General features: G+C 42.2%; 1 protein-coding gene across 3 annotated transcripts in view; it reads right to left on the reverse strand.

The window, feature by feature from the left end:
• Positions 1-295: 295 nt before the first annotated feature.
• Positions 296-27,351, reverse strand: part of PTPN5 (protein tyrosine phosphatase, non-receptor type 5) — a 207,991-nt gene continuing 180,935 nt past the window's right edge. For all 3 annotated transcript variants that reach the window (XM_019519697.1, XM_019519696.1, XM_019519698.1), the window contains 6 exons: positions 23,772-23,851; positions 22,551-22,688; positions 17,878-17,988; positions 12,412-12,572; positions 6,515-6,628; positions 296-549 (listed from right to left, as the gene is read on the reverse strand). In XM_019519697.1, the coding sequence (XP_019375242.1) occupies positions 456-549; positions 6,515-6,628; positions 12,412-12,572; positions 17,878-17,988; positions 22,551-22,688; positions 23,772-23,851 (698 nt within the window). In that variant the 3' untranslated portion in view covers positions 296-455. The remainder of the gene's footprint in view (positions 550-6,514; positions 6,629-12,411; positions 12,573-17,877; positions 17,989-22,550; positions 22,689-23,771; positions 23,852-27,351) is intronic.

A 27,351-nucleotide genomic window follows, 5' to 3' on the forward strand; every position in this document is an offset into this window, starting at 1 on the left:
TAGCAATTAAATTGTTTTTTTTTTAAATAGCAAACTCAAGATACAAAGTGGATTTTTTTTTGATTTTGTAACAAATGAAGCTACTATTTTTATTTACAGTATAAATAAGCTGGGTTTGTTTTTTTTTTGGTGAAGATAATGTCCTGCCACATGTGTGTAAGACAAGTAGTATCTCAACTCTTCAAAGCAAACAAAAGCATAAAAGAAGCAATATCAAAGTAAAACAATATATTATTTATTTATATTTATGTATGTATGTGTATATATATGTGTGTGTGTGTGTGTGTGTGTGTTTGTATGTGTGTGTGTGTGTTTGTGTGTGTGTGTGTGTGTGCGTGCATGTGTATCTTCAACTAAGATGGCTGAGTAACCATATGTCTCTTATTAGATCTGGAATATATCTCATTCCAGTCAGAAGTTCACTTGGGTTTAGCCATTAGGACTACCATGAATGCTTATTCTTCTGCTGCTCTAGCGAGCTGTTTCCCATACAAGCTCATGACATGGTGGACAAACTGATACTGTTCACAAGTCTGGATCATTCCTCCCCTGAAAAGGAAAGCAGAGAAAGGGAAGGGGAACAGTACTTTAATTACCTATATTGTTGTACTCAGTAGTGCCATGGCTAAAATGAAATTGGAACTATGCACCAAGATTATATTCCAAAATCCACCAAGGTCAACAGAAAATCTCCCATTGACTGCAATAGGCTTTGGATCTGACTTTGGTTGGCATTCAAAATAGAAATCCATTTCACCTTCCCTTTCCCCCTCAGTAAGGCTCTAATTCCCTGAAGATACTATTATCAGTTATTATTTCTAGTAATGACAGTTACACAGAGGCCACAGTCCCCCCCCCACAAATGCTCTAAATAGAGAGAGAAGGCAGGCAGAACATATAACAGGAAAGGGGTGAGGCGACTTGCCCAGTTCTAGGCCTGTGATATCACAGGATGGTGTGTTTTGGAATAGCCCCAGTGAACTAGGGAGAGCCAAGAAGATTTCAGAGTAGACAAACAAATTTCAGCAAAGAATAGTTTGGAAACTGGTGACTGAGCTGACAACATCCTGCTTAGCAAAGACTTTCAACACAAAAATCTGGCCTTCTTCAGCTTTCATTTCAGTTTTGGTATTTGCCTTTTAAAGCCATATTGCAAACTTGAAAAGCAAATGAGTTACTCTTTACTAATGATATAGCTAGGCAAGAGAAAACATATGGATTGTTTTTCAGTGTATCCTTCTATTTTAGCAAGCAGCATATTAGGAAACATACAGATTTATAGCAGGAGCTGGAGCTTAGCAAAAGGGAATGTGGGTAAAGATGTTCAGTGTTGAATAGGATGTTTTTACCATTACCTAAAGTTTTGCTATTAGCTTCTCACAATATCTAACAAATATTGTGATAAAAGTCTACTGATGGCCCAATAACAAAGTGGCTAAAATCCATGCACATGAAAAATACAATGAAACAAAAGAGGTTTTAATTCACCAAGGGTTTAAACAGAATTATGCCAGCAGAAGCACTGGTTCACTGATTTAAAAACTGTGGTGGTGACCTCACTTACACTGAGGGATGGATGATGGAAGTTGCAGGGGCTACCACTGCCCTCTTACAGGGTCTACTTTGGGCTGGGAGAAACATGGCAGTGCCTTATTTCATACAATCCTGCAGCAGCCTCCACCAGCAGTGGAGTTTCACAGGAAGTTATGGAAAGCTTCTTAGACCTTAAATGCTGGAGGCTGCAAGTGAGGGCCTTGTTACACGTTATACTGTGAGCCCTGCAAATGGTTACTGGCTTAGTGCTAGCTTTGCAGTCATACCTTCAATTTGAGCAGCTCATCTGTGGGGAGTGGCCACACCTTAATGCAACGGGAGCTGGGTTACACAGAGCAAGAAATAATCCTGCCCTGGAGTGGCGTAACTTTGAGCCACATAACGAGTGCTTTAAACCACTAAAAGGTGTCAATGTGCAGACAATCCAGGAGTTAAGAGCTCTGGAAGCTACCCAGGATTAGTGCGTAGGCCCTGAGAGAGGAAAGGTGGAGAAAACCCTGGCCATACCCCAGTCACTCTCCCTTTCAGCATCTACTCTCTGCCCCTGTGTGACACAGGCTACTGGGCAAGGTGGACCTATGGTCAGTAAATGACAGTTCTCCTGCTCTTATGTTAAAGCTGCTTCCTCTTGGCCCTAGGAAGAGTAGACAGCATTCCCACCAACTGCTCTCCCCTAGCATGAGCTGCCTTTGTGGCAAAAAGGGCCTGGTTGGCACAGGGAAATATAATATACCTGCTCCAGCTCCAGCGAATATCTTACAAATACTAACACTACAACTGAAGGGCCAGACTGGGTACAAAGGATCTCCTCCCAGACTCCACTGGCTGAGGGAACCCTATTTTGATAATCCTTATTTTTTTGATCTGCTGTATGTGAAACAACATCACTATTTATCTGTGTCAAAGCGCGTCTGCTGGTCATGGCACTGAAAATATATTTTCGACAGTCTATGACACACAGGGAATGTTAGTCATATCTAGTGATTACTCCCCATGCAATTCCACTAGGAGCTAGGTTGTATCCTAAAGTTATGGCAACAGAAGCAGAAGAGTGGCCATCTAGTTTCAGAACAGTGGAAGTAATTTTACTTTTATCTTATTCTCCATTGTGCTGTGGCTTCCTCTCCTTCCTACACACACCTGCCTCATGACAAGCGATAGTTGTTCAGAGTTTAGTAAAGACTAGATAAATTATATTTTCACCCACGTTTCCACAGAGACCTTCTGGAAACCACCTCTCAAACACTGGTTGCAAGGAAGCTGGAAATACCACTCTCCTTTGTCACATCAACTTTATTTTCAGGAACAAATGCCAGACTCCCGTATAGTATCTAATGCTTAGACCTTGTGAAAGTGAACCATACGGTGTTAGCAAGAAGAAATCTTTGTCCCTCCAATCAGACAGCGAACTGAAGAACAGCCCACTGGTTTCTGTAGGGGCCAATGTCCTTATGCTCCCAAATGGGGTAATAGCAAGTGGATCCACTTAGTCTCAGATCTTGTTCTGCCATACAGCAGTACTTTGCAGAGACAGGTGGAGATATCTAAGCCCATCATGCCTGAGGTTCTGTGCTGCCTCTGTCCCTCACAACTACCAGTTATGCAATGTAATTCCCTTTGGGCCCCTCTGCAGCTCACGTGGCTGGAAGTATCTGTCCCTAAATGTTTAGGTGCAGAGGACACGTCTCTCGAAACAACAAAGGGAAGTGTTTGAAGGCGGCTGTCAGCAGCACCACCCTTTTACTGTGCACACCTTATAACACCTGATACCAGAGTGGCCCAGAAGACACACTCATGTCTTCATATCCTAGGCCAACAATGTACATCATTTCATTTTAGGAAAGTCAGCTTCCCAAGCTCAGATATTGCACATCAGATATTTCACCAAGGGCATGTCTACATGTTCATCAATGTGCCATAATTGCAGTGCGTTAACTTTAGTGCCTGCAATGACACATTAGCACAGATGAATGCTTTGTTAATGACGTTAATATGCATTAGACTAAACCTATCAAGCATTAGTGCATTAGAATGGGTTTTGCCCGCTGTGCTAATACGCAGTAGAATTCGTCTTCTGCACATTAAGCATCTCATGTAGACGCACCCCAACAAGCTGAAACTCCTCCCTGCAGTTCCCAAGCAAGGAGAGGATTCTTAGGGCTAATGCTCATACCTCTATTGCTCTACACGGATCAAGGCGTTTTCCTGCAAATGCTCACACTGACTAATAATAACTTCACTTCCTACAACACCTTGTTCAAGTTCCTGGAGTCTCTTGCCTTCCTGTCATCCTGTTTATCCTGCTTATGAAACTTGTCCAGTGATTACTGGCCAAAGACACCACTCCCAGCTATGCCAGGGATGGGCAATTATTTGGGCCTGTGGGCCACATAGGCAGTTCAGGGGAGCTCCCATGGGCCAGTCAGCACCCCCCCGCCAACCCCAGCAACAGCTCAGAGCCCGCACACTACTGCCAACAGAGCACAGCCACAGCCCTGACCCCAGCCCATCCTACATCTGCTCTGAACTCACCCCGGCTGGAGTGGACCAGCCCAGAACAGTGCACACAGCCCAGAACCTGGCCCACCCTGTGCCTGCTCCAATGCTGAGCACTGGCAGGACAAAAGCTGCTGCTCAGCATAGGGGAAAAGCGGCCTCTCTCCCTTACTGCTGTGGGGCCCTTCTGGCTACAGCTGTCCAGAGCCTGTGCCCAGGCTGCCCTGCAGCTCCTCTCTGCTGCCATCACTGATGTCTCTGGGCTACCCAGCAGGGCAGCGGTGGCAATAGAGGGGAGCCACAGGTCATGCTAGGTGCAGGTCATCCCAGACAGTAGCAAGGTGGAGAGGCCACATTTCTCCCCCACCAAGCAGCAGATTGTCTAGCCACCACCACTGCTGCCACAGCTCAGCATAGGAGAGTCTAGAGCAGGTGTGGGGCAGCCCAGCATCCAGGCGGTGCGCACGGGTTCCAGCTGGTCTGCTCTGCTGGGCTGAGTTCAGAGTGGGTGCAGGGCAGGCTGGGGTTGGAGTGTGCACATGAGTCCCTGCCAGTACCATGGGGCCCAGGCCAGCAGCAGCGGCAGCTGGAAGGAGTTGCCACCTGGGTTGCCTAGAAAGGCAGTCCAGGCAGAGCCACACTGTGTGCCCACAGGGTGGTGGGACATGCCACAGGCTGGATGGTGCCGGGGCTAGGTGGGACCAAGGGACCTACCACTGGCTGGACAAAGTCCCTCCATCGGCTGGATCCAGCTCACAGGCCATATTTGCCCACCCCTGAGCTAAGCACTTTGAAGTGTTTGTCTCTAAAATTACCGCTTCTCATGCCAAAGTAGGAGCTAGTGATGGGTTCATGCAGATGGCAGGAGATAGACAAAGGCACAGGTAGATTTGAAAGGGCTATCAGCCCCTTTCTTCATTCCCTAACAACTTAGCACCCCTTGCAGTGAGGACAGGATTTGACAGTATCCCTCATCCTTGCTGGGCATCTATTCTCTCTTATGCCATTCATTCTGCTTATCCCTATCCAGAGATAGTGAAGGGCAATCCTCACTCACAGTCTCCATCTGCCTACCATAGCTGTGGCTTCTTTAGCACTTTTTGGTTTGATCCAGGTCTGATGAAACAGCAAACGTTAGACACATTTAAATATCCATTGTGCTCTCCTTTTCTCTTCTTTTGAAAATGACTTTGCCAGCACCCGCCTCCCTGCAAGGCTAGTATTCTTTAAATGTGCCTCATGTACCAAACCTGTTTTTGACTGGACATCCTTGACGTTGTTTGCTTCCGTGGCTCTCTGCCTGTGAAGCACATCCCTGTGTTACTCACAGACAGAAGTCAGTAGAGGGCATTTCAGACCTAGTGAACCTCACAGTACTGTGACAAACCAATGGTTTATTCTTACTTTTTATTTTCTTTCCTTATTTCTCATGTGGACTTTCATTGTCTGGGCTGACATCCACTGAAACAGCCAAATCACCAGGGCCTCTGCAGGGCTCTGCCTATCAGGACCTCAGCGGGCTGACAAGCATTTCATTTTCTGCCTCCCACTCATAATTGCTCCTCTGAAATAAAGTTCAGTGTGGGGTTGAGGTTTCCTTTTTCTTTTTTTTAATCTTGGGTGTGTTTTTGGTGACATTCCTTCCCTTGACTACATTTATCATTATCATTAGAGAGAGCATTGAGATATGTTTTGATGCAGCTTGAAACCAGTGGGAGAGGAAAAATCATATCTTGGTGCAAAATTCAAGTCTCTTTATTTTGTAGTCAGAATCAAACCAGCATGATAAAGAATGCTTAAACAGAACCATTTGATTTTGGAGATCTTCGTGCCTCTATTTGCATGTCTGTAAACACTTTTGCCTGTGTGTATAAATGACATTCCCCCTGTCCATAACCCGAGCAGCTTCCATACAGTCAGACCCTTTCACCACTGCTTACACAGCCAACCAGAATAGGACTTTTTTCTTTACTTCTTCTGTTTCACCTAATGGTTGCAAGCACATCTGTGATTCTGAGACTAGTTTCTGTAGGGGTCAGCCTTGTGGTGGGCAGCAGGACTCCCAGCCTTATTCCTTTGGTTAGAACAGCAGGACCAGATCCTCAAAGGGTATAAATCAGTTGTAGCTTCATTAAAATCAATGCAGCTATCCATATTTATGCCAGCTGAGGATGTGGACCAGTTGTGACTTGCTGAAGCATTCTTTCTCTGTTGGGATTTTAGGGGGACAACAGATTAATATCAGAACATAGGCCGGAGTTGCTTTTTAATGGGAGTTTATCTCTTAAGTCACTTGGACTCTGAACTTTATTTCAAAGCAACAAGTAAGTTCTGTTGGAGACAAAAAGTCCTACTCACTGGCCTGTGTTTGTTTTTCTTTCCAATTCTCGTTTCTTTTCCTCTTAAATATGTGGAATGCATATATTCACATATTTTATTTTGGAAAGGAAGAGAATTCCCTTACCTGTCTAGTCGTAACTGGCAGGTTGTTCGCAGTATGTCAACTATGCCCTCATTCTTCAACTCTTTACAACAAATGCTGGTGGCAATGAAGCAGCCTGTCCTTCCAATCCCTGCACTGAAGAGGTGGAAAATAGGGAAAGTGGGGGCAAACAACCCAAAAAGGAAAAGCATTAGAATTTCATGTGTTATGTACATAATGTGTGGTCAAATGCACCCCCTCCCTTTGCCCCTCCACACCCTTCTGGATGCATGTGCCCATGTGTGTGTGTGCCTATTTCAAGGTATAAATATTGCTAACATTCCACATGTGTGAACAAATATTAACAGGTAGTAGCCCCCAAAAGCATTACTTGGCAACAAAGGCATTTTAAAGATGTTTATTCAGAGAAAAAGATATCATCTTGTGCGGCTGTATCATGCAACGACACGGAGGTTCAGGGTTTGAACCCCAAGCACAGACCATACTGTTGCAAGGGAGATGAGGAGGAGGAAAGGAGTACTTTGCAGTGTACACCACTGGTTATTCCATTGCTCAGACTGGTTGGGAAGCAGCACCCACAAATTCAAACTGGAGGGAGTGGCAGACTGCCCCTGTGGCAAGGGGCTTTTATTAAATGGGATGGATGTGCTCTTGTCTCCACAACAGCAAAATGCCTATTCTCAGAGAGGCAGAGACTGAAGTAATTCTTTGCCTTGGTCGCTCCATTGCTGATGGGGCCAAACAAGTACAGAAACTGGGTGTCTCATGGTGAAACAGGGATGGTTTTCCTACTGAAAGATTACACAACTGAGTGGGAATACATCTCAGTGGACAGGACAGGCAACATGCAGCTATCTTTCCATTGGGAGAATCTTATAATAGGGAACCACGTAGAAAGGAGAGACTGTATTTACATAGTCAGATGTGTGCAACCTTACCTAAAAAGCACATTGCTGATCAAACACAGGAAGGCAAAGTATCTTACATTTAATAAATGCTACTGCTATATTATCTAGCTCTCATTTTAAAGCAACTGCTATTTCCTTGGGTATCAGAACAGAAAATACTAAAAGATGACGAGAAAGTAAAGGCTAGTTTCTAACACAGGTTCAAGGCCTGCCTAGGGAGAGTCCTTTTACAAAGTTGCATGGCCACACTAGCCTTGGACACATGGGCCCTGCATGCCCACTGCTCTGTAACTGAGCAATGGCCACTGAGCAAGTGGTTGAGGCTGGACAATATGAATAAGACCACCAAGAAAGGACTGTGTCATCCTGTGGCAATGAGTAGCAGAACTGCTTAGAGATATCTTCTTTTCTTCCCTGGGAAGCTCCTAAACTGTTGTAGATGCATGTGCCACACATAGGGCTTGCAAAACTGAAATTGTGCCCTCAAAAAGACCAGGCACAAAAGAGATGAATAACAGGTTTCTCCCATTCCCAGTGAGGACAGTGCTTCATAATGTGTGTAATGGACAGGCAGAGCAAATCAGCCTGTAATCACAAACATATTTTTTTTCAAAAGACATTAGTACTGAGATGAAGCAAGCAGTACAGAGTACAATGCCGAAGAGACCTTAAGTGGACCCTCTGGCCTTTGTCAGGCTTCTGATGGCAGTGTACCACTTAAATAATAAGCAACAAATAACTTTTATTTCTTAGGCAAAATTTAGCTTGAAAGATACCCCCCTTGTGCAGTTCTCCGAGAGCTTCTCTGAACAATTTTCATTCATGCGTGTTGTGATAAACATTGCTTAAATAATTATGGTGAACAGCAATATGGCAAGTCTGATGCCATTTGCAAAGTCATTCAGATCAGAAATCTTATAACTCTCTCGAGCTGTGCAAGATTCAACAAATTAGAGATTTTTTTTCTTATTCTTTATCAATGAAAAAGTATTTTTCTTTTCAGCCGCTTCAGTCATTGGTTAAAAAACAGAGCTGATGTTGTGCTGTTAAAGTGGCAACAAGAAGCTGTGAACTCTTCTTACCACCTTAATGAAGAATCAGCTGCAAAGCTGACAATACTCCTGCATGTTAAATAATTAAGTAAGCAGTCTCAAGAATAATTACCTTACACAATTGCCAGAGAACTTCCCTCTGTTTAAGCAGTGTTAAAGTCATAGGAAAAAAACAGCAACAAGTGTAGAGAAAACAATGGGGCTTACACAAGGTTGCTGTTAGCAAAATTCTAGTGAGATTTCCTTCACTGGCACAGATGGGCTTATGACCACATCAGCAACATTTTCATGCAGAAATTCCTATTCATGCTCACAACAACTGTGTTGTAATGGTTTTAAGCTGTGGTAAGATGAATTCAAAGAGGAAGCATGGTTTTGCTCATAAGGCACTGGACTGGGGCTATGGAGAGCAAGGTTTAATACCTGGTGCTGCCATTAATACCTGTGAAAAGCCTTAGCTGAATCATTTAGATTCAGGCTCCATTTGGGTCCTTAGGTCTAAATGGAAATCAATGGGGCACAGGTACCTAGGTACTTTTAAAAATCTAGCTATTTTCTCTACCTACCTCACTTTCCAGCCTTTTGCTCCTATTTTGTATCCCATTTCCCATTTTTTCTGCCTATTGTATCTGTTTAGATTATAAATGATTCAGGCCAAGGATTACCTCATACTCTGTGTACCAAGAGCCAGGTACTCAGTCCCCATGGTTTGTGCATATCTCTATGGTAATAATGCAGATAGCTAACAATAAAAGAGAGATCTTTCATAATGCCGGACATCCAGAGCTCAAGAATGTTTTACAAAGGAAGATAAGTAGCATCCTCATTTTACAGACAGAAAAACTAATAAAGAAGGGTGAAGTGATTTGTCGGTGGTCAGACTGAAAGCTAGTGGCAGAGAGAAGAACAGAGTCCAGATCTCCTGTGGCCAGTGACTTATCTATAAGACCAAATTGGAAAAGACAACCTACCTTTAACATGAAGCTGACTTTAGAGAACCCTTGAAAGGTAGGGACATTAAAAAGAAAGGAAAAGAAAAAAAATCTGTGCTATACTGTATTTAAGAGGGCTGAACCTACTAGCAGGTTTATGCTCTAATGCAGGGCCAAATCCTGCAAGGTGCTGCATCTTACTCCAAAGCCAGTGAAAATGTGGTTACCAGCATATCACAGGGCTTGGCTGATGGTTTGCAAGTGTCCAATATATGCAATATACTATATGCACTCCACATTTTTTATACAAAGGAATAAATAAGGACGTTTGAGAGTGCTCTGGCCCTCAGCCATCATCCTTGAGAGTGTCTCAGACAGTAACAGCAATTTCAAAATAAAACCATTTTGTGTGGGAGGGGGACTCTGATGGTGCCATCACCAAACACCCCCATCATTTACAACCATGCAGAGAAGTGGTGAGGTCCTGTAAGTGATCGTTGTACATAAAATGGGCTTATTTTGAAATTGCCATTCCTTTTTGAAACATCCTCATAAAATGCTTCAAAAGCCTGTCACTTCTTTCAATCTTTCAAACAAGTACCTAAGACTTTATTACAAATACTTAAGAGAAACACCCAAAGACCTATACTTCTACATATTAGATAGTTAGACAAAGCTGTAGGATTAAAACAAGCTTCAAAATCAAAATAGAGGGCTTATCAGTGGCTGCGTTCAATACTGTCTGTAAAAGAGATTCTCATAGATTCACAGATTTTAAGGGCCAGAAACCCTTACTATCATCATAAATCATTCTTCTAGCACTTTTCTGAACACTTTCCAATCTGTCATCATCCTTTTTGAAGGGAGGACACCAACACTGGACATCACAATCCCAGCATAGTCTCACCCATGCTGTATGCAGAAGTAACACCACCTTCCTATTCCTACTTGACGTTCCCCTGTTTATGCAGTCAAGGATCATGTTCACTCCTTTTGGCTACAGCAACACACCTGAAGCTCATGTTCAGCTCCTTATCTGCCATGACCTTTTAGCTCTTTTCAGAGTCACTGGTTTCCAGGTTACAGTCTTCCATCTTAAAAGTGTGACCTACATTCCTTGTTCCCAGATGTATGACCCTACATTTGGCTATGTTAAAATGCATGTTATTCAAATGAACTCACCTTACCAAGCAATCTAGGTCAAATTGGAAAATTTAATGGAACCCATCATTGTTTAATTCACCACCTTTTTATCATCTGAAAACTTTTATTAGCAATGATTTTATATTTTCTTCCGGATGACTGATAAATTTAACAATGGATAACAATTCCCATTTATGATTAACTGAAGTCCATCAGTTAATCAGCTTTTAAATCAGCAACTATGGGATGTGCTTTAATTATGCACTGTGCTTACTTGAATTAAGGACTAACCAATCATGACTAATGCAAATTCCTTGCAGAAGTTTATTACGGTATATCAGAACAGTAACCTTTAACAATCGACCTGCGATTCTATCAAAACGCTTTGTTTGTTTCCATCAGACCATATGACTGACAACAGCTATGCACCTATCCTTTTAACTGATGACTGCACCTCATATCTCAGATCTGTCTTTCCATAATATTACCTGGGATGGATGCTAGGTTGACTTCGTTAGAGTTTTCCAGGCCATCTTATTATATTTTATAGGTATTGGCACGGCATTAGCTGTTTTCAGTCCTCTGGAACTGTTAATCTCAGCATTACTGGTTTAAGAAAGCGTGTGGGACAATTTGTTAAAAAAAAATATTTTGGGGCAAAAACTACACAGCTGATTTAAAAATGTTTAATTTCAAACAGTTGCTGTTTAACAGCCTCCTTGGTTATTGGTGGAACAGAAAGTTATTTCATCATTGCAATAAGCATCTTTCTAAAGCACATTTCATTCTTTTTCTTTCTGAAGCACAGTAAAAGTATTTAATTTTTGATGATTTTATCATCTTTGTTTGCTGCTGAACTCTCAACATTTTGAGGACCCTGTTTGTTCCTAACATTGTCCTTAACCCATTGGCCATAGATTTTTCAAGGATACTTTGGTTTCACTTATCAATTGTCTGTATAGTCTAAACACTGATTTGTACTAATTGCTATCAGATTCCCCATTGTTTTGCTTGTTATGCCTTTTTATTATGGTATCACTGTCTTCCGGAATTCTTTTTAACCAAAGAAGCCTTCTTGCATGAGTGCACAACTGTGGCTTTTGGAAGAGTCTAATGCATCATTTATATATTTATGCTGAAATACTTCTTTCCATTCAGTTGTGTTCATGATGGTAATCAGCTTTTGGGAAACTAGCATCTTTGAAGCCCTGAGTGTCTACCAGTACGTATGGCTATATTTTGGTTGCAGGAAGCAAATGGAATTAGAGCAGTATGTATGACTATATTTTGGTTGCATCTAGACAAGTCTGGGTATGTCTGCATAGTAGGCATAACTGGCCAGACAGCAGTGCTGTCAAGCATGCTGCAGTGCTCCAGGTAGGCTGCTTCCTAGACACAAAACCAATGTAGCTGTATCCTTGTAGTACTACTGCTGAGAGAGGGCCATTCACCTCATCCCCATCCTAATCAGCCTATCTGTAGTGCCACAGATGCAGCTGCATGGCATGGCAAATATACCATGTAGACATGTCTCATCCTTGTTTAGTTTGGTGATCAGTTCATCTTTATCTACCAGAATAATGTTAAGCACGAGAACTATGACAAATTAACTACAGTACATTCTGTACTGGAAAATTACCCTCATCTCTATTATTATTATTATTGTTGTTATTATTATTTTTAGAAAATCTAAGGATATATTTATCAGTGATTGCATAAGACCTCCAGCTCATGTCCTCCTAGACTGACGTCCCTCATGATGATGTGATTTTTCTTTATAGACATTATAGATAGATTTTTAAGGAGTGGCTGGTGTGGCTCAGTGTCCTTATAATACTGCTCGTGAAAAAGCTTCATGGAAATCTAATATAACATTAACTTACCTGCAGTGGACAATGACTGGAGCATTCTTTTGTTCTGCATGCTGCATGGCCTCTTCCACTTCCTGCACCAGCTGTAACAGGGGTGGAGCTTGATCTGGTGTCTTTTGGTCCGGCCAGGATGTGTACCAGTAGTGTTTCAGGGTTCTTACTTCTTCATCCTTCTGTGACCCAGTTATATAGAAAGTTAATGCTAAAGATGTAAACATTTTCCAAGATTTTTGCTTAACAACAAATGATAATGAACCTCTGGCTTCCTCTGCCTCTTTGGGGACAGCAGAAGCAAGTCAGTGCTGAAGGAAAACAAGCATCTGCTCGACCAAATCCATGGAACACAGATTTCCTGATGTTCAGAACTGATACTGCACAAGAGCAAACTGGTAAACACTTATATATCAGCAAAAACACCACTAAAACAACTGTGCTCTTTTTCTGTGTTCTCTTCCCCATCTCTTTTTACTTAGTGCTAAAAGCTGTATGAAAAGCAGCCAAAGTCAGGTTGTTTTCTTCCTGGCATATTCATTCAGAGAGGCTAGAGGTTTGTTTGTGACATAATGACTTTTATAATGGATCTGAAAGACAAAGAGCCATATATATATTTTTCTCTCTCTCCCTGACAGGCAGGCAGATACCTATTTCTTCCTGGTGGATGTATTATATCCTATCAATAATGACTTATAAAGTATAGATCCACTCAGCAGGCAATTTAGGGACGTAGAGGGATGCGGTACTTGTACCTCTAGTTGCAGCCCTGTATTCATTGTGAGGAACAAGTCCTAGTTTCCTCATTGTAAATCACTATGAAATCAGCAAGCATGCTCCCAGTTTTGAGAAGTACTTATTAGGTCTGTATACATAGGTATTTGGGTACCCAAAATGACACACCTTGTGCCTGTTTTATGAAGATGCTGAGTGCTGCCATGGGCCCTCCGTGTTTTGCCTTGGCATTGTAGCCATTACTTGGAACAGAAGATGCTGGGTTAAATAATTTTTGTCAAAGGGTAAAAGGTATCTAACTTTCAGCTTCCCTAAACTTTCTTTAAACATATGACTACACTTTAGGCTGGATGGGGGTAGGGAGGAGGCAGAATGAGGAGCAATTTTGGCTTTTAACTAAAAACTAGAGGTAGCATTTTCAGAAGTGCCAATCTGATGTATCTATGTATCACAAGGACTTTCAATAAAACCTAGGTTCCTTTGTGCCTAAGTCCCAGGTCATCAAAAGGTATTTGGACATTTTTTTTTCAGGCTGAAAACACTGTGAGTGTCTTGAGGACCTGACCCAAAGTCTCTTTTGAAAATGAAACCTTAAGAGCCTAAGAGGTTGTCTACACCAGCCACAGACACAGCCACAGCCACAGCCACAGCCACAGCCACAGCCACAAAGTGCTATGAAAATGAACTAGCTCAGCTACCGGTACTAGGAAGCCACAGAAACACAGAGATTTTACATGAGCTAGTTCACCCTGCTGAGAAGGTATCCTGAGAACAATGATACACCACCCTCAGTTGCTGTTGCTGTTGCTTACAAATGTACACCAGCCTTTGGAGTGCAGTTGATGCATTACATCATATTTCTAATCCATTTAGATGCTGAAACATCCCATCTCTTCATATGGGAGACTGTCCATAGCACTGGAGAATCCCATGTAATTACTGGCTTCTGTGGCTTTCATTGCGGTGTCATTGATTGCAAGTGTAGCAGAGAGTGGAAGGCATCATTGCTACATTATGACAAAAGAATAGTTCCAGGCAGTGGCATCTCATTAAACAAAACCTTTATCTCCATTCCGCCCGGTGAGAACTAATTGATTATCAACTTCATTGAAACCTGAGGTAGTGCTTAATTGAATAACCAATGGGGATATGACCTTAAAGTTAATAGTCAGTGGAAAGAGTAGTTTGTGTGGAAAAGGAACTATGTACTTGACATGAAATGTCAACAGAGGCCTCAGTGTCATTTGTCACAGGATAATGCTCAAACTTCTTGGCTGTGATTAACGTGTTTTTTAAAAAGAATAAATTTAAATATTTTTCTATTGCTCTCTCCATTTCTATCTGAAATCTGCTGCTCTCTTGCTCCCTTTTTCTGCTTGGTGCTGGCTGAGGTTATCAGACAATAACATGCCAGACCTATCCAATAAGTGGTTTTAAATTTGGCCTTTTCTTGTGGGATCCTGTGTAACCATAGACACAGTAGACCCTATGTTTATCCCTGTAACAGATGCACAGCTGAGGCTGAACTCTGCTGCCCTTATTTAGTCATTTTACCAGAGGAAGCATTGTGGAGGGACTGAAAGATTTGTAATACAGCTCGCCTGCATGGCAGAAACAGGTTACATCCCTGGAGGTTTTCAAATCCTGGCTAGACAAAGCTTTGGCTGGGATGATCTAGTTGGGGATGGTCTTGCTTTGAGCAGGGGGTTGGACTAGATCAAACTCTTTTGTACCAGAACCCATCTGTAAACATTGATGGCCAGTCCCAACCCAGTGCCCCTTACTCCCAGCCTGCTGACTCCCACCCCCAGGCCCCAGCCCCCAGTGTGTGGGATAGGGGGTGTCTGTGGAGCACGGGCACAAGGGAAAAGCCATGGTTTCCCATGTTTTTCTTCTTTAAAGGAGAATCCATTTTTTAAGTTTGTTGATTCCTTTTTAAAGTTTGTTCATGACCCTTTCATATATTTTTGTGACCCATGGGTTGAGAAATGCTGGACTAGATCACCTCCTGAGGTCCCTTCCTACCCTAAAGTTTTATGATTCTAAAAAGAAAAAATTATCCAGTGGGGATAACTGTCTTAATACTACATGTAGCATGGTATTGTGGTCATTTGAGGGACCTATTTTGCACCTAGGTTTATATTTGTAGGGATAAGCAAAAGAAGAATTGTCTCCTCTTCCTTCTTCTCTTTGTTGTAGCTATCTGTTGTCTACAGCTTTACACTTAGACTGTAAACTCTTCAGGACTGTCTCTGTTATCATTTTATGCAGTGTCTACTACAAAAGGGGCTGACCTGGATGCACTATGGCCATATTAATACTAATGAGGTCTCACCAGTACACCTGGTCAGAAAATGGGGAGAGCTATCAACTTCCTGTGGAAAATATCAATGCAAGTCTTCCCAACCCTACCCTACCAAATTCTTTTTAATCAATATTTTCTATTTTGTCTTTTTATCAGAATAAGAAAGAGAAAAAGGTTTTAGTCAAATCTTGATTTTTGAATAAAAATATAAAAGTCGTTCATATTAAAACATGTTGTATTTAAGCACATTTTTGATTAACCTTGTGGATGTTGTACTCTGACAGGGATTTTGGATCCTATTGAGAAAATATTATTGATCCAGTATAACTAAAATAGCTCAGACTGTAAGACAAGAAGACTGAAGTGGAGTTAGGCTGGATATTATTCTTGCTGCTGTTTTGCACTGTCTGGGATAGGCTGTATTTAAGACTGTTGCAAATTTGTCACATATTTGGAAATAATCTTTCCTTCCCACTTATCTGGGAGTCTGATGTTAGCCTCATCTTTTGTGCCAAATGTATGACTGACAGGCTTTTCAGGCTCCAAATCCAAACATGGAATTTCAAAGGCTGGCTTTCTGCCTGTTAGCATAAGGTTGATGAGACTTGAAACTGTATGTGTGAAAGGAAGCTTGTTCTCAGCAGAGGAAGTAATACTACTGGAGCTGGTAGAAGTAAGTTCTGTAAAGGTCATGTATATAAGACTGTTTCTATTCACTAGGTAGTTTGAGACTCTAGCACCTAGTGATGAAAAATGAGCTATAAAAAGGCAATGGTACTTTAGAGCAAGTAGTAATACAATAGTTAGTATAAGGAAACAAGCCTATATTTGAGTATGTATGCATGCATCCACAGGTTATTTTAGCTAGTATGAGTTGGGAAAGCTAAGTGTTTTAATTCAGTTAGTTGGAAGGATTCTGTATTCGGAAAAAAATTAACATTTTTGGGGAAATTCTCAGCAGAAGTTATCAGCGATTTAGTCTGATTATTGTAGAATATTTTCTTTAAGTGAATTCTGTGCCAGTTTATCTAAATTCAAATAATTAGGATGATACATATCAGTCACAGTGAATAGAGGTGGAATTACTGGATCAACAACCACAAATTAGATTCATAGATGCATTAGGGAGAGGAACTAGAGACAACTCAGAGGCCAGAGGTATATAGAACAAATGATCTAGGTAAGACAATGTTATCCAGTCCTCTTTGGTGCAGTCAACCATAGTCAAACTTCAAAATTCCTCCTAGGCCACCATGTGCCCTTTTCTCCAAGCTTTTCATTGCCAAGAGAGTGAGGAGGAGTGTGATCTGTGGACCATTTACTATAGTTCACCAGTGGTCTAGGATCACAGTTTTTGCGTGGGGGCAGGGCTGGGCTGGTGCTCTTGCCTGCAGGAACAGGGGCTCTCAGCAAGGAAGGGGAAGAGGAGAGGGAGTAGCTAGCACAGAGCTGCCAGCTGCTTTTGAATGGCTAGAGCTAGGGAGGGAGCAGGGTGGAATGAAGCCCTCTCGCCTCACAGCCCCTCCACCCAGCTACTCTGCCCAACACTTTCACAAGTACAACAGCACCTAAGCTATTCACCTTAATAAAAAAACCCTATACACATACTTTAAACTATTCCCTTATTAACAGCTTCTTGAGATGCCTGTACAATCTAGGACATGTAAAACCTCACAGACAGCCAAATCCTCATTCAGTGTATGAAGGTATCCTTATCTTACACAAGCTAAGGATCTGATCCACATTGCACCGTGCTGCCTTTGTTCCATTCAGCATCATCCCTAGGTTTATCACGTTACACTAATACTGATGTCTGTACTATGGACTTATGAAGTATGGATTAAAGCAGGCAAGAAGCTATCCCTGAACTACCATGCCACCCTAAAATGACCAGTCAGCTTAGAAGACACTCACACAGAGTGACTCACTGGGTTTCTCCAGTGAATGAAAATGAAAGGTCCTATTACAAATGGCCTGGAAGTCTTCAGACTGCACATACTCAGGCTAAATCCCTGATTGCCTATACCAAGACTGGCAACTTATGGCTTACAAGCCAGATCCGGTCTGTGGAACCAATGAATCCAACCCATGGAGGTACAGCCTCAATAGCACTCAGCACTGGGAGGTTTCAGCTGCAGATGTTCTCCTTATGCCTTTGCAGAGACAAGTGACACTGGCTGCTGGGTCCTAGCACCTGCCCATCTACCCACCTCTAAGCCATGGTAAGTCATTCTGGCCCACAGCTGGAAAAGACTGCCTACCCCTGACCTGTAGTACTAGAGTGCTGACTCATTTGTGAACTGGGCAGGGACACAGTGACTACCATAATGGAAAGTTGTATGTGTTCAGCAGTATACAGCAGGTAGGGTCTATACTCAGCTCCCTTTGAACAGTCCTGTTTTAGACTGAATTTCTCTGTTATTGTAAAGGCATTTGAATGGTCTTACCTTTAGGGTAATGAGTCTTAATCGGTAATCATCTGCTTGTATGACATGGTTAACTGTGATTTCTATTCCTTCATAGGTGACCTGATCTTCTGGCCAGTATTCAGTACACTTCTGTGCAAAACATAAAATAAATGCATTTAAGCAGATGGTGCAGGAGGTTTTCTTTACTATTCTGAAATTGGTGAAGTGCCTGCTCACAGGAATAAGAATGGAGATTGTTTCCATACTAAGATGTAACACAACTTTACAGTTTGAAGACAGGGGCTACATTTTAAGGTTCTGGTCTTTTCATTCAAACCACTTTTGGTGTTCAATAAAAACTATTAAATGTACTAAATAAATAAAGGCATACAGTACCACATTTAAATGTGCAAATCCTGGCCTGTGTTTGTGCAATGTGACATAACTGCTCATTTTGAAGATTCATTTGGAATGCCAGTTGGAAATGTGGCTGCATCCTGTGCATGCATAGTAAGCTTATTGTTATTATAATGATTAATAGTTATTAATGTTCTGCATTTTGGTTATTAATATGCCTGTGCTGTGAATAAATTGTTATGGAAATATACAATACAACTTTTCTGTTTATAAAAAGAGCTGTTGCTCTCTGAATTTAGAATTGTAATCTGCATGCCTTTTTGCACAAAAGGACATGGCTGGAGATGCCTTTGCAGTATAGTTTATGCATGAAAATCCATTCTGAAATTTAAAAAAAGGATATCAAAGCTTAGGAATTGAAAGTAAGCAACAGAGGAAAGTGTTTTCAAAATACCACCTGTAAATCAGTTTAACCACAGTTGTTCTTTCAGAGCAATTCATTATGTTCAAAAAGTCTATAAAGTATAATGCACATTTAGGGTAAAATGTGGATTTTTTCCCAGATCCCTCAGCAAGCGGTAACAGAGAGCAGCACTATTCTGGGGTTGGGGGCATGGTACTGGGAAAGACTGGGTCTTTTGCATGCAGTTTCTTCCTGCTTAGTGTATGTGAGGAATATAGGGACTCTGTACCACCCAGAAGCAAGGCAGAGACTGTGACATTTATAAACCTTCCCTATAAACTGGTGTGGATTAGATGGGACCAGATAATTGTTTTCTCCCTAGCTCTGTGAAAATGGCTCCCCTGGGGTAAAGAGTGAAAGCAGCATGGCTACTATTGTGGGAAGTCTTTGCAAGGCTGTATAAAGGAAGCAGTAGAGGCGGCTTGTAAAAAACTTCCCCTCTCTGTACCTCTGCAAAGACCATCCCAATTTTGCCTTTCATCTTTAATTTAAGGAAAAAGTTAAAAAAAAATCAAAGCATGAGAAAGAGCAACAACCAAACAGTGTTACTGGACCACTTCTCTGTTGGTGTAAACAGGTGCTGTTCCTTCCTTGGAACCGCCCAATCACCACCAGTACAGAATTTGGCCCATTGTCTCAATGTAAAATTATTTACACAGATTGCATTTTTCCCCCTTCTCCTCCTCCAAAATTGCAGAATCCTTTGTAAAAATTGTCAAATGCGCCAGCAGCTATCAATAGCACAGACGCTGTACTGCTGAAATGAGTGGAGTAAGGCCGCCCACACATTTCTGTGGGCTGTCTGTCAGTTAAGATTGGATGCGACACAGGTACTGAGATACTGAGCTGTTCATCCTCACATTAGCAAAGTCATTGCCTACAGTAGGAACACAAAACCTCTTTTACTAGCGTCATGGCAGAACAAAGGTTTCAGTTCTGAATCTACGCACCTTTGAGGCCTAGTGTTCTTAGCTTAGCATGCAGGAAAAAATGGGAATATAGGAAGATGTTAGGATGAAAGATCCTACCCTATATTTAGGGCTGAGATTTATGGTACTATTTAATTGTTGACACAAAAGGTATCAGGAAAGATACATCTCTGTTAAGATGTATAGGCTGCAGCAAGCAAGCTCCACTACTGTGGTAGTAGAAGCATTGCAGTGCAGTGTTTGCTGAGGCTGACTTGACAGGGTAGAGTCTGTCAGTGATGGCAAACAGGAAACATTGATGCAAAGTTTATTTTGCATCCTTGTGTGACGTTCCAGTTCTAAAAACAACAGTGAGCAAGCTATATAGCAGAAAGACAGTCCAGGACATTATCTCCTCTTTGGCTCTTCTCCCTCCTCAGGTCTTCATGGGTGAAATTTTCAAAAGAGCTGTATGCTTGAGGAATCCAAATCTCTCTTTCAATGAAGTTTACATTTTTATTTGCCTTGTCTATGCTCTGGGCTGAGCCCTCGATTCCCAATAAGAGGCACAACCATAACAACATAAGAAATGCTATACTGACCAGTGGTCCATCTAGCCCACTAGCTTACAACTGACAGTAGCAGGAGTGGACACTTTAAACTGGATATATCTAGAGTGATCTATTCCCTGTCATACCTCCATGGCAGCTACCACCATTGGTTTAGAAATGCTACAGGATTCATTCCTGGCTGTTCTGTTGAATAATTGCTAATGGATCTATCATCCATGAATTTATCTTGTCCCTTTTTGAATCTAGATCTACTATTGGCATCCACCACTTCCTGTGGGAATGAGTTCTTCAAGTTAACTATGCGCTGCAGAAAAAAGTACTTTCTGTTGTTAGATTTAGACTTGTGTCATGCAAATTTCGGTGGGTGCCTTCTACTTCTAGTAATCCTGGGACTTGGTGTATTAACAGTTCCCTACTCACTTTATCCACAACCTTTATGATTTTATAGACCTCTATCATATCCCCACTCAGTCTGCTCTTTTCCCAACTAAAGAGTTCTAACCTTTTCAGTCTCTCCTGGCATGGCTGCTTCTCCATACCCCTGCTCATCTTGGTTGCCCTTCTCTGTACCTTTTCAAACCTTACTACCTCCTTTTTGAGATGTACCCCACTTACTTACTCCTGCTTGTGCAGGCCAGATCCCAAAAGGAGGTGCTGTAGCTGCCCTAGAGGGGCCCTGATGCGCATCAAGAACCATATCTGAAATTCATGCCTGAGAGCAGGATTAGGCTGCGTTTTCAGGGCTTCTAATAAGGTGTCTACATTGCTTCATTTCTGAGATGGGGTATGCAGAGTGGGTGAACTAGTGTGGGAGGGCCATGCTTCTTGGTGGTGTTTATAGACTTAGCACAGAGGCAAGACAAACAAGCTCTTAAGTCACTTTTGAGAAGAGGATTAGAGGTCTAAATCATTTTTGCGTTGCTATGCTGTGATATATAAATAGCTGTAAAAATCTAGTGCCAAATCATTTTTGAAAACAGGACATAGACCCCTAAGTCATTTGGACACTTCTAAAAATTTTAGTCTAGATTTATTTCTGTCCTCAGGTTGGTCACTTCTAGAAGTTCTGGTCCCTCTACAATTCACATGGCAACTTTTCTGGGAAGTCTGTGGCATGAAGTAATGATATTGGCCTCAGAACCCCAAAATAGCTGTCATGCAAACTGTAGAAACATGGGACTCTGTAGACAGAACTGTGCTGGGTGGATTGGAAAAGTAATGTGCATAACCACTGTGGCAGGCCAGTGGGGGGCGGTCCTGTGCTGAGCCATCTGCCTCACTGCACCCAACCCCTAAACCACACTTTGGGTGCTTCCCCTGGGGCAGCAGGGTGCAGAGCCCCAGTCCACAGGGGGAAGCCTGCCACCACCCTACACACAAATCCAGGAGGCACATGCCCCCTATGCCTCCCCCAGGGGTGTGCACAACCATGGGGACCTGCTCCTCTCCCCATGCCCCTGGACGAGCTGTCCGCAGCTCTGTCCCATGACCCACACCGGACCCCATTCACCCCAGCCACTGCCCCACTCCCCACCTCACTGCAAGGGCCTCAATCTGCACCTCCTACACCCCTTTCCTCTCCCCCCACCCCTCCTCCTCCACAGACTTACCTGCTGGGCGGTGTCTATGTTTGTGTCTGTGTGTGCATCTGTCTGTGTGTGTCTGTCCCTCACTCCCAAGCCATAGCCCCCCAAGCCTTGCTGCTACCCCTCACTCCTGACCCACAGTACCCCACATCCTGCCGGGGCATGCGGGGACCCCCCTCTCTGGGCTCCAAACTCCACCAAACACCCACAGCCCCCCACACCATCACAAATTTTCCCCCCACACACACACACCCCACCCCCCCAACCATGCAAAGTACCTGCATAATTTTGATTTTTTAGTTGTGTGATTAAAATCATGATTAATTGCGACTAATTTTTTAATCACGCAAGCAACTAATCGCAATCAGATTTTTTAATTGTTTGACATCCCTAATTCTAATCAGATCCAATTCTAGCAGATGGTGATTAAAAAAAAAGTTTGATACATCTTAATTGATTCCTGTTTTCTAGGAGCACTTCCTAAGGCATCAAACAACAGGGACAGTCCTTCTTATCTAAATCACTTTTAGTTCCTGCCTCTCAATAACCAGGATGTCTGATGATTCAGACCCAGCTTCCTGGAGGGAAGGATACAGGAGAAATAATGAAATACAGATATTTAAATAGAAAAATCAATAGGGCTTGAATCTGGTAGTGTCCTGTTTTTTGAAAACTTAAAAAGTGACTTCAAAGAGCAATCACAGGGCACTGTAGCTTTGGCTACTCAGTCAACTTTTAGTAAGTTGTTTCCAGGGACCTGACATTACTGCTGGAAATGGAGCCTACCATGTAGGATAGAGACTCAGTTCACATGTAAGTTCATTACCTCGTTCATCTCTTCTATATTGGTAATCATGACAATGATAGGAGAACACTCTTGCCACACCATTCTCCAGAAATCACTGACAGTATTAACTATGGGTCCCTGAGTGGCAATATATACTTTTTCCTCTCCTCCGTAGCCCTGCCAACAAAGCAACAATAAACCAGTATCATTATGTGTGCCAAGCCCTTAATAATCCAGTCTTTTCCCAAGGACAGCTACCACTGGCTACAATGGGATTATTACTTGTGTATTTATCAGTCCACAAATTACTGTGCTGGTTCTCCTCTCATTCTTTTACACACATACACACACACACACGCATACACGCACGCATGCAAGCCAAAAGGTTTGATTTCAGGATGTACAAGCTGCTGGCACTACAATAGCAATGGAAACAACTCATGCTATGATAGTCTTTTAGTGACCTGGGATGAAGTCCTGAAGGCATTATGCTGGCATAATGCCAGTTCACCTCCTCTCTCTAGCTAGTAAGAGTTCTGCTTGGTTCAGGCCAGTGCAACAGAGAACTCCATGTAAATTTAAAAAAAATGGAGGAACCACATTTCTGTTTGGTCTGAACCTTTACAACTGTGCTCTGAGGGCACGTCTACATGTGTGCCTTAATGTGCATTAGCCTATTTTAATGTGCATTAAAATGTTACTAAAAAGTCATGCTATTTAGTTAATGTGCATTAAGACAAGCTCATGAGAATTTTCCTAATACCTCACAAAGAAGGGCACCTATACACGAGCGTGGAGGCTGTTCCAATGCACTGGAATTCCAGTGCATTGGAGCAGACTCAATTAATTGAGTCTGCAGGAGTGTAGCAATTGCCACACTGCAGCAGCCTTCTGCATCTTGTGTATCAGCGTCCCTGCACTTAAAAATGTCAAGCTTTAGTTCAAGTGACCCCCACTCCCATTTTTATGTGTGGGAACACTGATACAGGAGACGGAGCAGAGTTTTAATTAAAGCAACCCCCCCCCCAAGCACATGTAAACATGCCTGGAGGTACTAGATTTAACACATTAACTAAATGTGCATTAATGCACATGTAGACAGGCCCTGAGATCCTGTTAGTAATATAAAAAAAACAAAAAGAGAGAGAAAAAGCCATCAAACCCAAAACAGGTTTTAAAGGACAAGAGATATTGTGAATGTTCTTACGCTAGTAGTGGCTAACAATATTATACTGACACAGCAAGTTGCTGAATTCTTACCCTGATGTAGTTAGCATTGATGTAAGAGCTAAGAGGATCATCTTGATCAGTTGAGGTAAGGCACACTCTGCTGTGAGGATCTGAAAAGTATAAGGAATTGGTTAATAATTATTAGTCAAGATGACCTAAGAATATTTTTGAGTCTTGAGTAATACAGCTAGTCACCCAAACACATTCATTTGTAGGTACAGCAAATATCAGTGATGTTCAAAGGTGGATATTGGGAAGCCATACTGCCACTGATGGAAAAAAAAGGTTTGGCTCATTCAATCATCCTCTGAACCTGCATAATTGCCCCTGACAGAGATAATGTGACTTGAGGATACCAAAAATTACCATGGTAGAGCATAATTGTTTCCCCAGTTCCAATAAGGCATTAGTTACTGCAATCTAATAACTCCAATCTAAATAATAATAATATAAAAAAATACTGAGAATACCTTAGGAATCACTGACATTTTTCACAAGCAGTTCCCTTTTCAAATTGCACCAGCTGAGCCCTGAGTTGTGCTATCAACAGAAACAATACCGTTCAAGAAACAAAACGAGAAATGTATTGAGTCCAGAACACACAGCGTAAGTTTGGTGGCTAAGCAATGCTGCTTCCCCTCCTAGAATTTGGTTAGGAGACATCAATATGCCTTCAATTCATATTTCTCGAAGGTCCTGTCCAACTTCTATGGAAACCAATGGGAGCTTTTCCATAGGAGCTGGATCAGCCATATATGCATCCATTTTCGTGGGTAGCATGCAGAGGTCATCACAGGTAAAGTAGGGATATTTTTTAGTAGGTGCCTGAGCTAGGATTCAGCAGCCCATCATCCAAAGAAATATGGAAAAATAATCTGGAAAGAATTTCCTCCCTGCATGATCTTGGAAGATTAATCTGAAGTTAGGCCACACACACACACACACACACACACACACACACACACGCACACACACACACACACACACACACGCACACACACACACACACACACACACGCACACACACACACACACACACACACGCACACACACACACACACACACACACGCACACACACACACACACACACACACGCACACACACACACACACACACACACTCACATATATAAACCATAAGCTTTCATGAACCCAAGTTCACTTCATGATGCTGTGAAAGGACAAGCAGAAAGGTGAAACCACCTTGGTATAGCTCTGGAAGTTTGAATACAAGTCTTCTTCTGAACTCATGTCAAAGGCTGCTCCTAGATGACACAGCTGCAAATGGGTAACTGGTCATATAAGCTAGCTAGTAGTCAAAGTCAGAAAACATAATTTTAGCCATATTACTCCCTTGTGTGGCTAAAGAAAAATTGTTAACCTGGGGTGGTCTGCTGACTTGACTGATTAGAAAACATATACTTCAGTTTACTGAGAAGGTAAAGACAAATTTACATTTATCTTGCATGCAAAGTTATTTTTACACTTCACAAAATGTTAAGAGCTGAATATGTAGCAATTCCTATTGCCAATATCCCGTGTTACTCTCTGTATAATTCTATATAATCAAATTGTGTTCTAAGTCACACAGGACTCATTTTTATTCTTAATTATTAACTTGTATTTTTATATTTCATGTAACTGGGCTTCTGACCCAGTTAGAATCAGGGACCCACAGTACTAGAAGCAAATTTTTCATAGAATCTGTAGTCCCAAAATACTGGGACAAAAACTACCTTTAAATACAGGGAAATTGCACCCATATAGCTGAGTGTGCAACTTGTCATTTTATCTCTTTTTCACATTTGTTGGAATGATTTCGTTTTGGAGCACAAGAAAAAAAAATCTAAATTATTGCCCAATTAATTCTATTAGTTTAATATACTGGAAGCTGCTGTTTGGAATTACCTTGTTCAAAAGTGTATACATGCACTCTTCATGGGTGGGGGAACCTAGAGGAATTAAATCAAAAAGCATAGGACAGCTCTGCCAAAGTAGAGCACAGAGAAATGTTTATCTCAGGGGTGTCAAAAATGTAGCCCACGCACCAGATCCGGCCTGCAGAGCTGTATCACTTGGCTGCCTGCTGTATACAGTACATGCTGGCCCTGTACACTGTATGAGGCATGCAGAGCCTATGGTGTGGGCTGCACAAGGCATGGGGCTGGTCCGGAGTGTGCACTGGATGTGGTGCCTGCACTGGACCAGCCCTACATGCTGGATTTGGGTCAGCATAGCCCACACAGGGCTGGACCTGTGCCAGATTCAGCCTGCAGGGCTGGTTTGGTGTGGGCATCACAGGCAGTGAGCACGCCAGAGTGGTCATGTGTGCTGCATGCTGTGCTGGGCTGAAGCCAGTGCGTGGTGCATGCAGTGAACAGAGCTAATGCATGCTAGATTTGGGGCTGGACCAGGTTGGGCACATAGACTGACTGTGTGCCAGATCCCATGTGTAGGGTTGTCTGGTGCGGGTGCCGCATGCAATGCATGCCTGATGGACTCTGTGTGCTGTGTGTAGTGTGTGCCTGGACTGGCCCTATTTGCTTGAGTGCCATGTGCAAAGCCAGGGCATGCTGCATACGGTACAAGGGACTACAGCTGGTACATGCATTTCAAGCAACACATGCATCCAGTTCAGAGTGTGTGTTGCATGTGGTGCTTACAGCGGACCAGTCTTGTAGGCTGGACCCAGCACATGGGGCTGGTCTGAAGCCCGATCCAGCCCTCAGACTGACCCTGTATCCCTCATCCAACCTGGCATGGCCAGATGAGTTTAACACTCTTCTTGTAGGTCATAACACAGCCTGAAGACAAAATAATGTGATATGGAACCCTTGCTTTGTGAATGACTAAAGAGGGTATATGATTAGATTTATCCAATGCTGTCAGATCTCATGATTTGCTATGATTTTTGTGATATTTGGTGTTTTATTCTAGAAGCCTCAGTTGCCAGAATCTCATGATTTTTCAGCTTTTATTGAAAAATAAAAATAATGTTTCTGGCCCTCATAGCTGCAATGAACAACTGACTAAGGGATTCCTTGAGGATCCAGAAATGGAAGAAAAATAAAGCAAACTTGAAATTATTATTTTTAATACCCCAATAATTTTAAAGGCAATTTCATGATTTTTTTTGGAGGACAACTTGTGATTTCTGAATACCCCAAAGTAGCAATTCTGTATAAGCTTGTATGTCAGCTTGTGCCAACTGACATGACACTGTTCAAATCAATGAATCTATGATAATTTATTCCAGCTGAATGACCTGTGGGTCATTAATTTTTCTTTATGTTTCTCAATCTCAGGTCCTCATAGGGCCCCAGCTTACCCTGGTATCTGAGCACCTCATGGTCTTAAGTATATTTATGTTCATAATACCCTTGTGAAATAGAGTAGTGTTACTAATCCCATTTTACACATATGGCCCCAGTTACACATTACATATATTAAACAATTAAATGGTTAATCTTGCAATAAATTTAGATCCAAAGTAAGGCACCCTCTACACAGGGGTTGTACAATTAACTGGTTAATTACACAATTAACGGAGACCAACTACACATGCAAAGTACCTATCACACTATTAAAAAGCCCAACCAGCTATAAAGTT

This window comes from Gavialis gangeticus, unplaced genomic scaffold (genome assembly GCF_001723915.1).
Source record: "Gavialis gangeticus isolate Ggan-Ray unplaced genomic scaffold, GavGan_comp1, whole genome shotgun sequence".
Classification (NCBI taxonomy): Eukaryota; Metazoa; Chordata; order Crocodylia; family Gavialidae; genus Gavialis; species Gavialis gangeticus.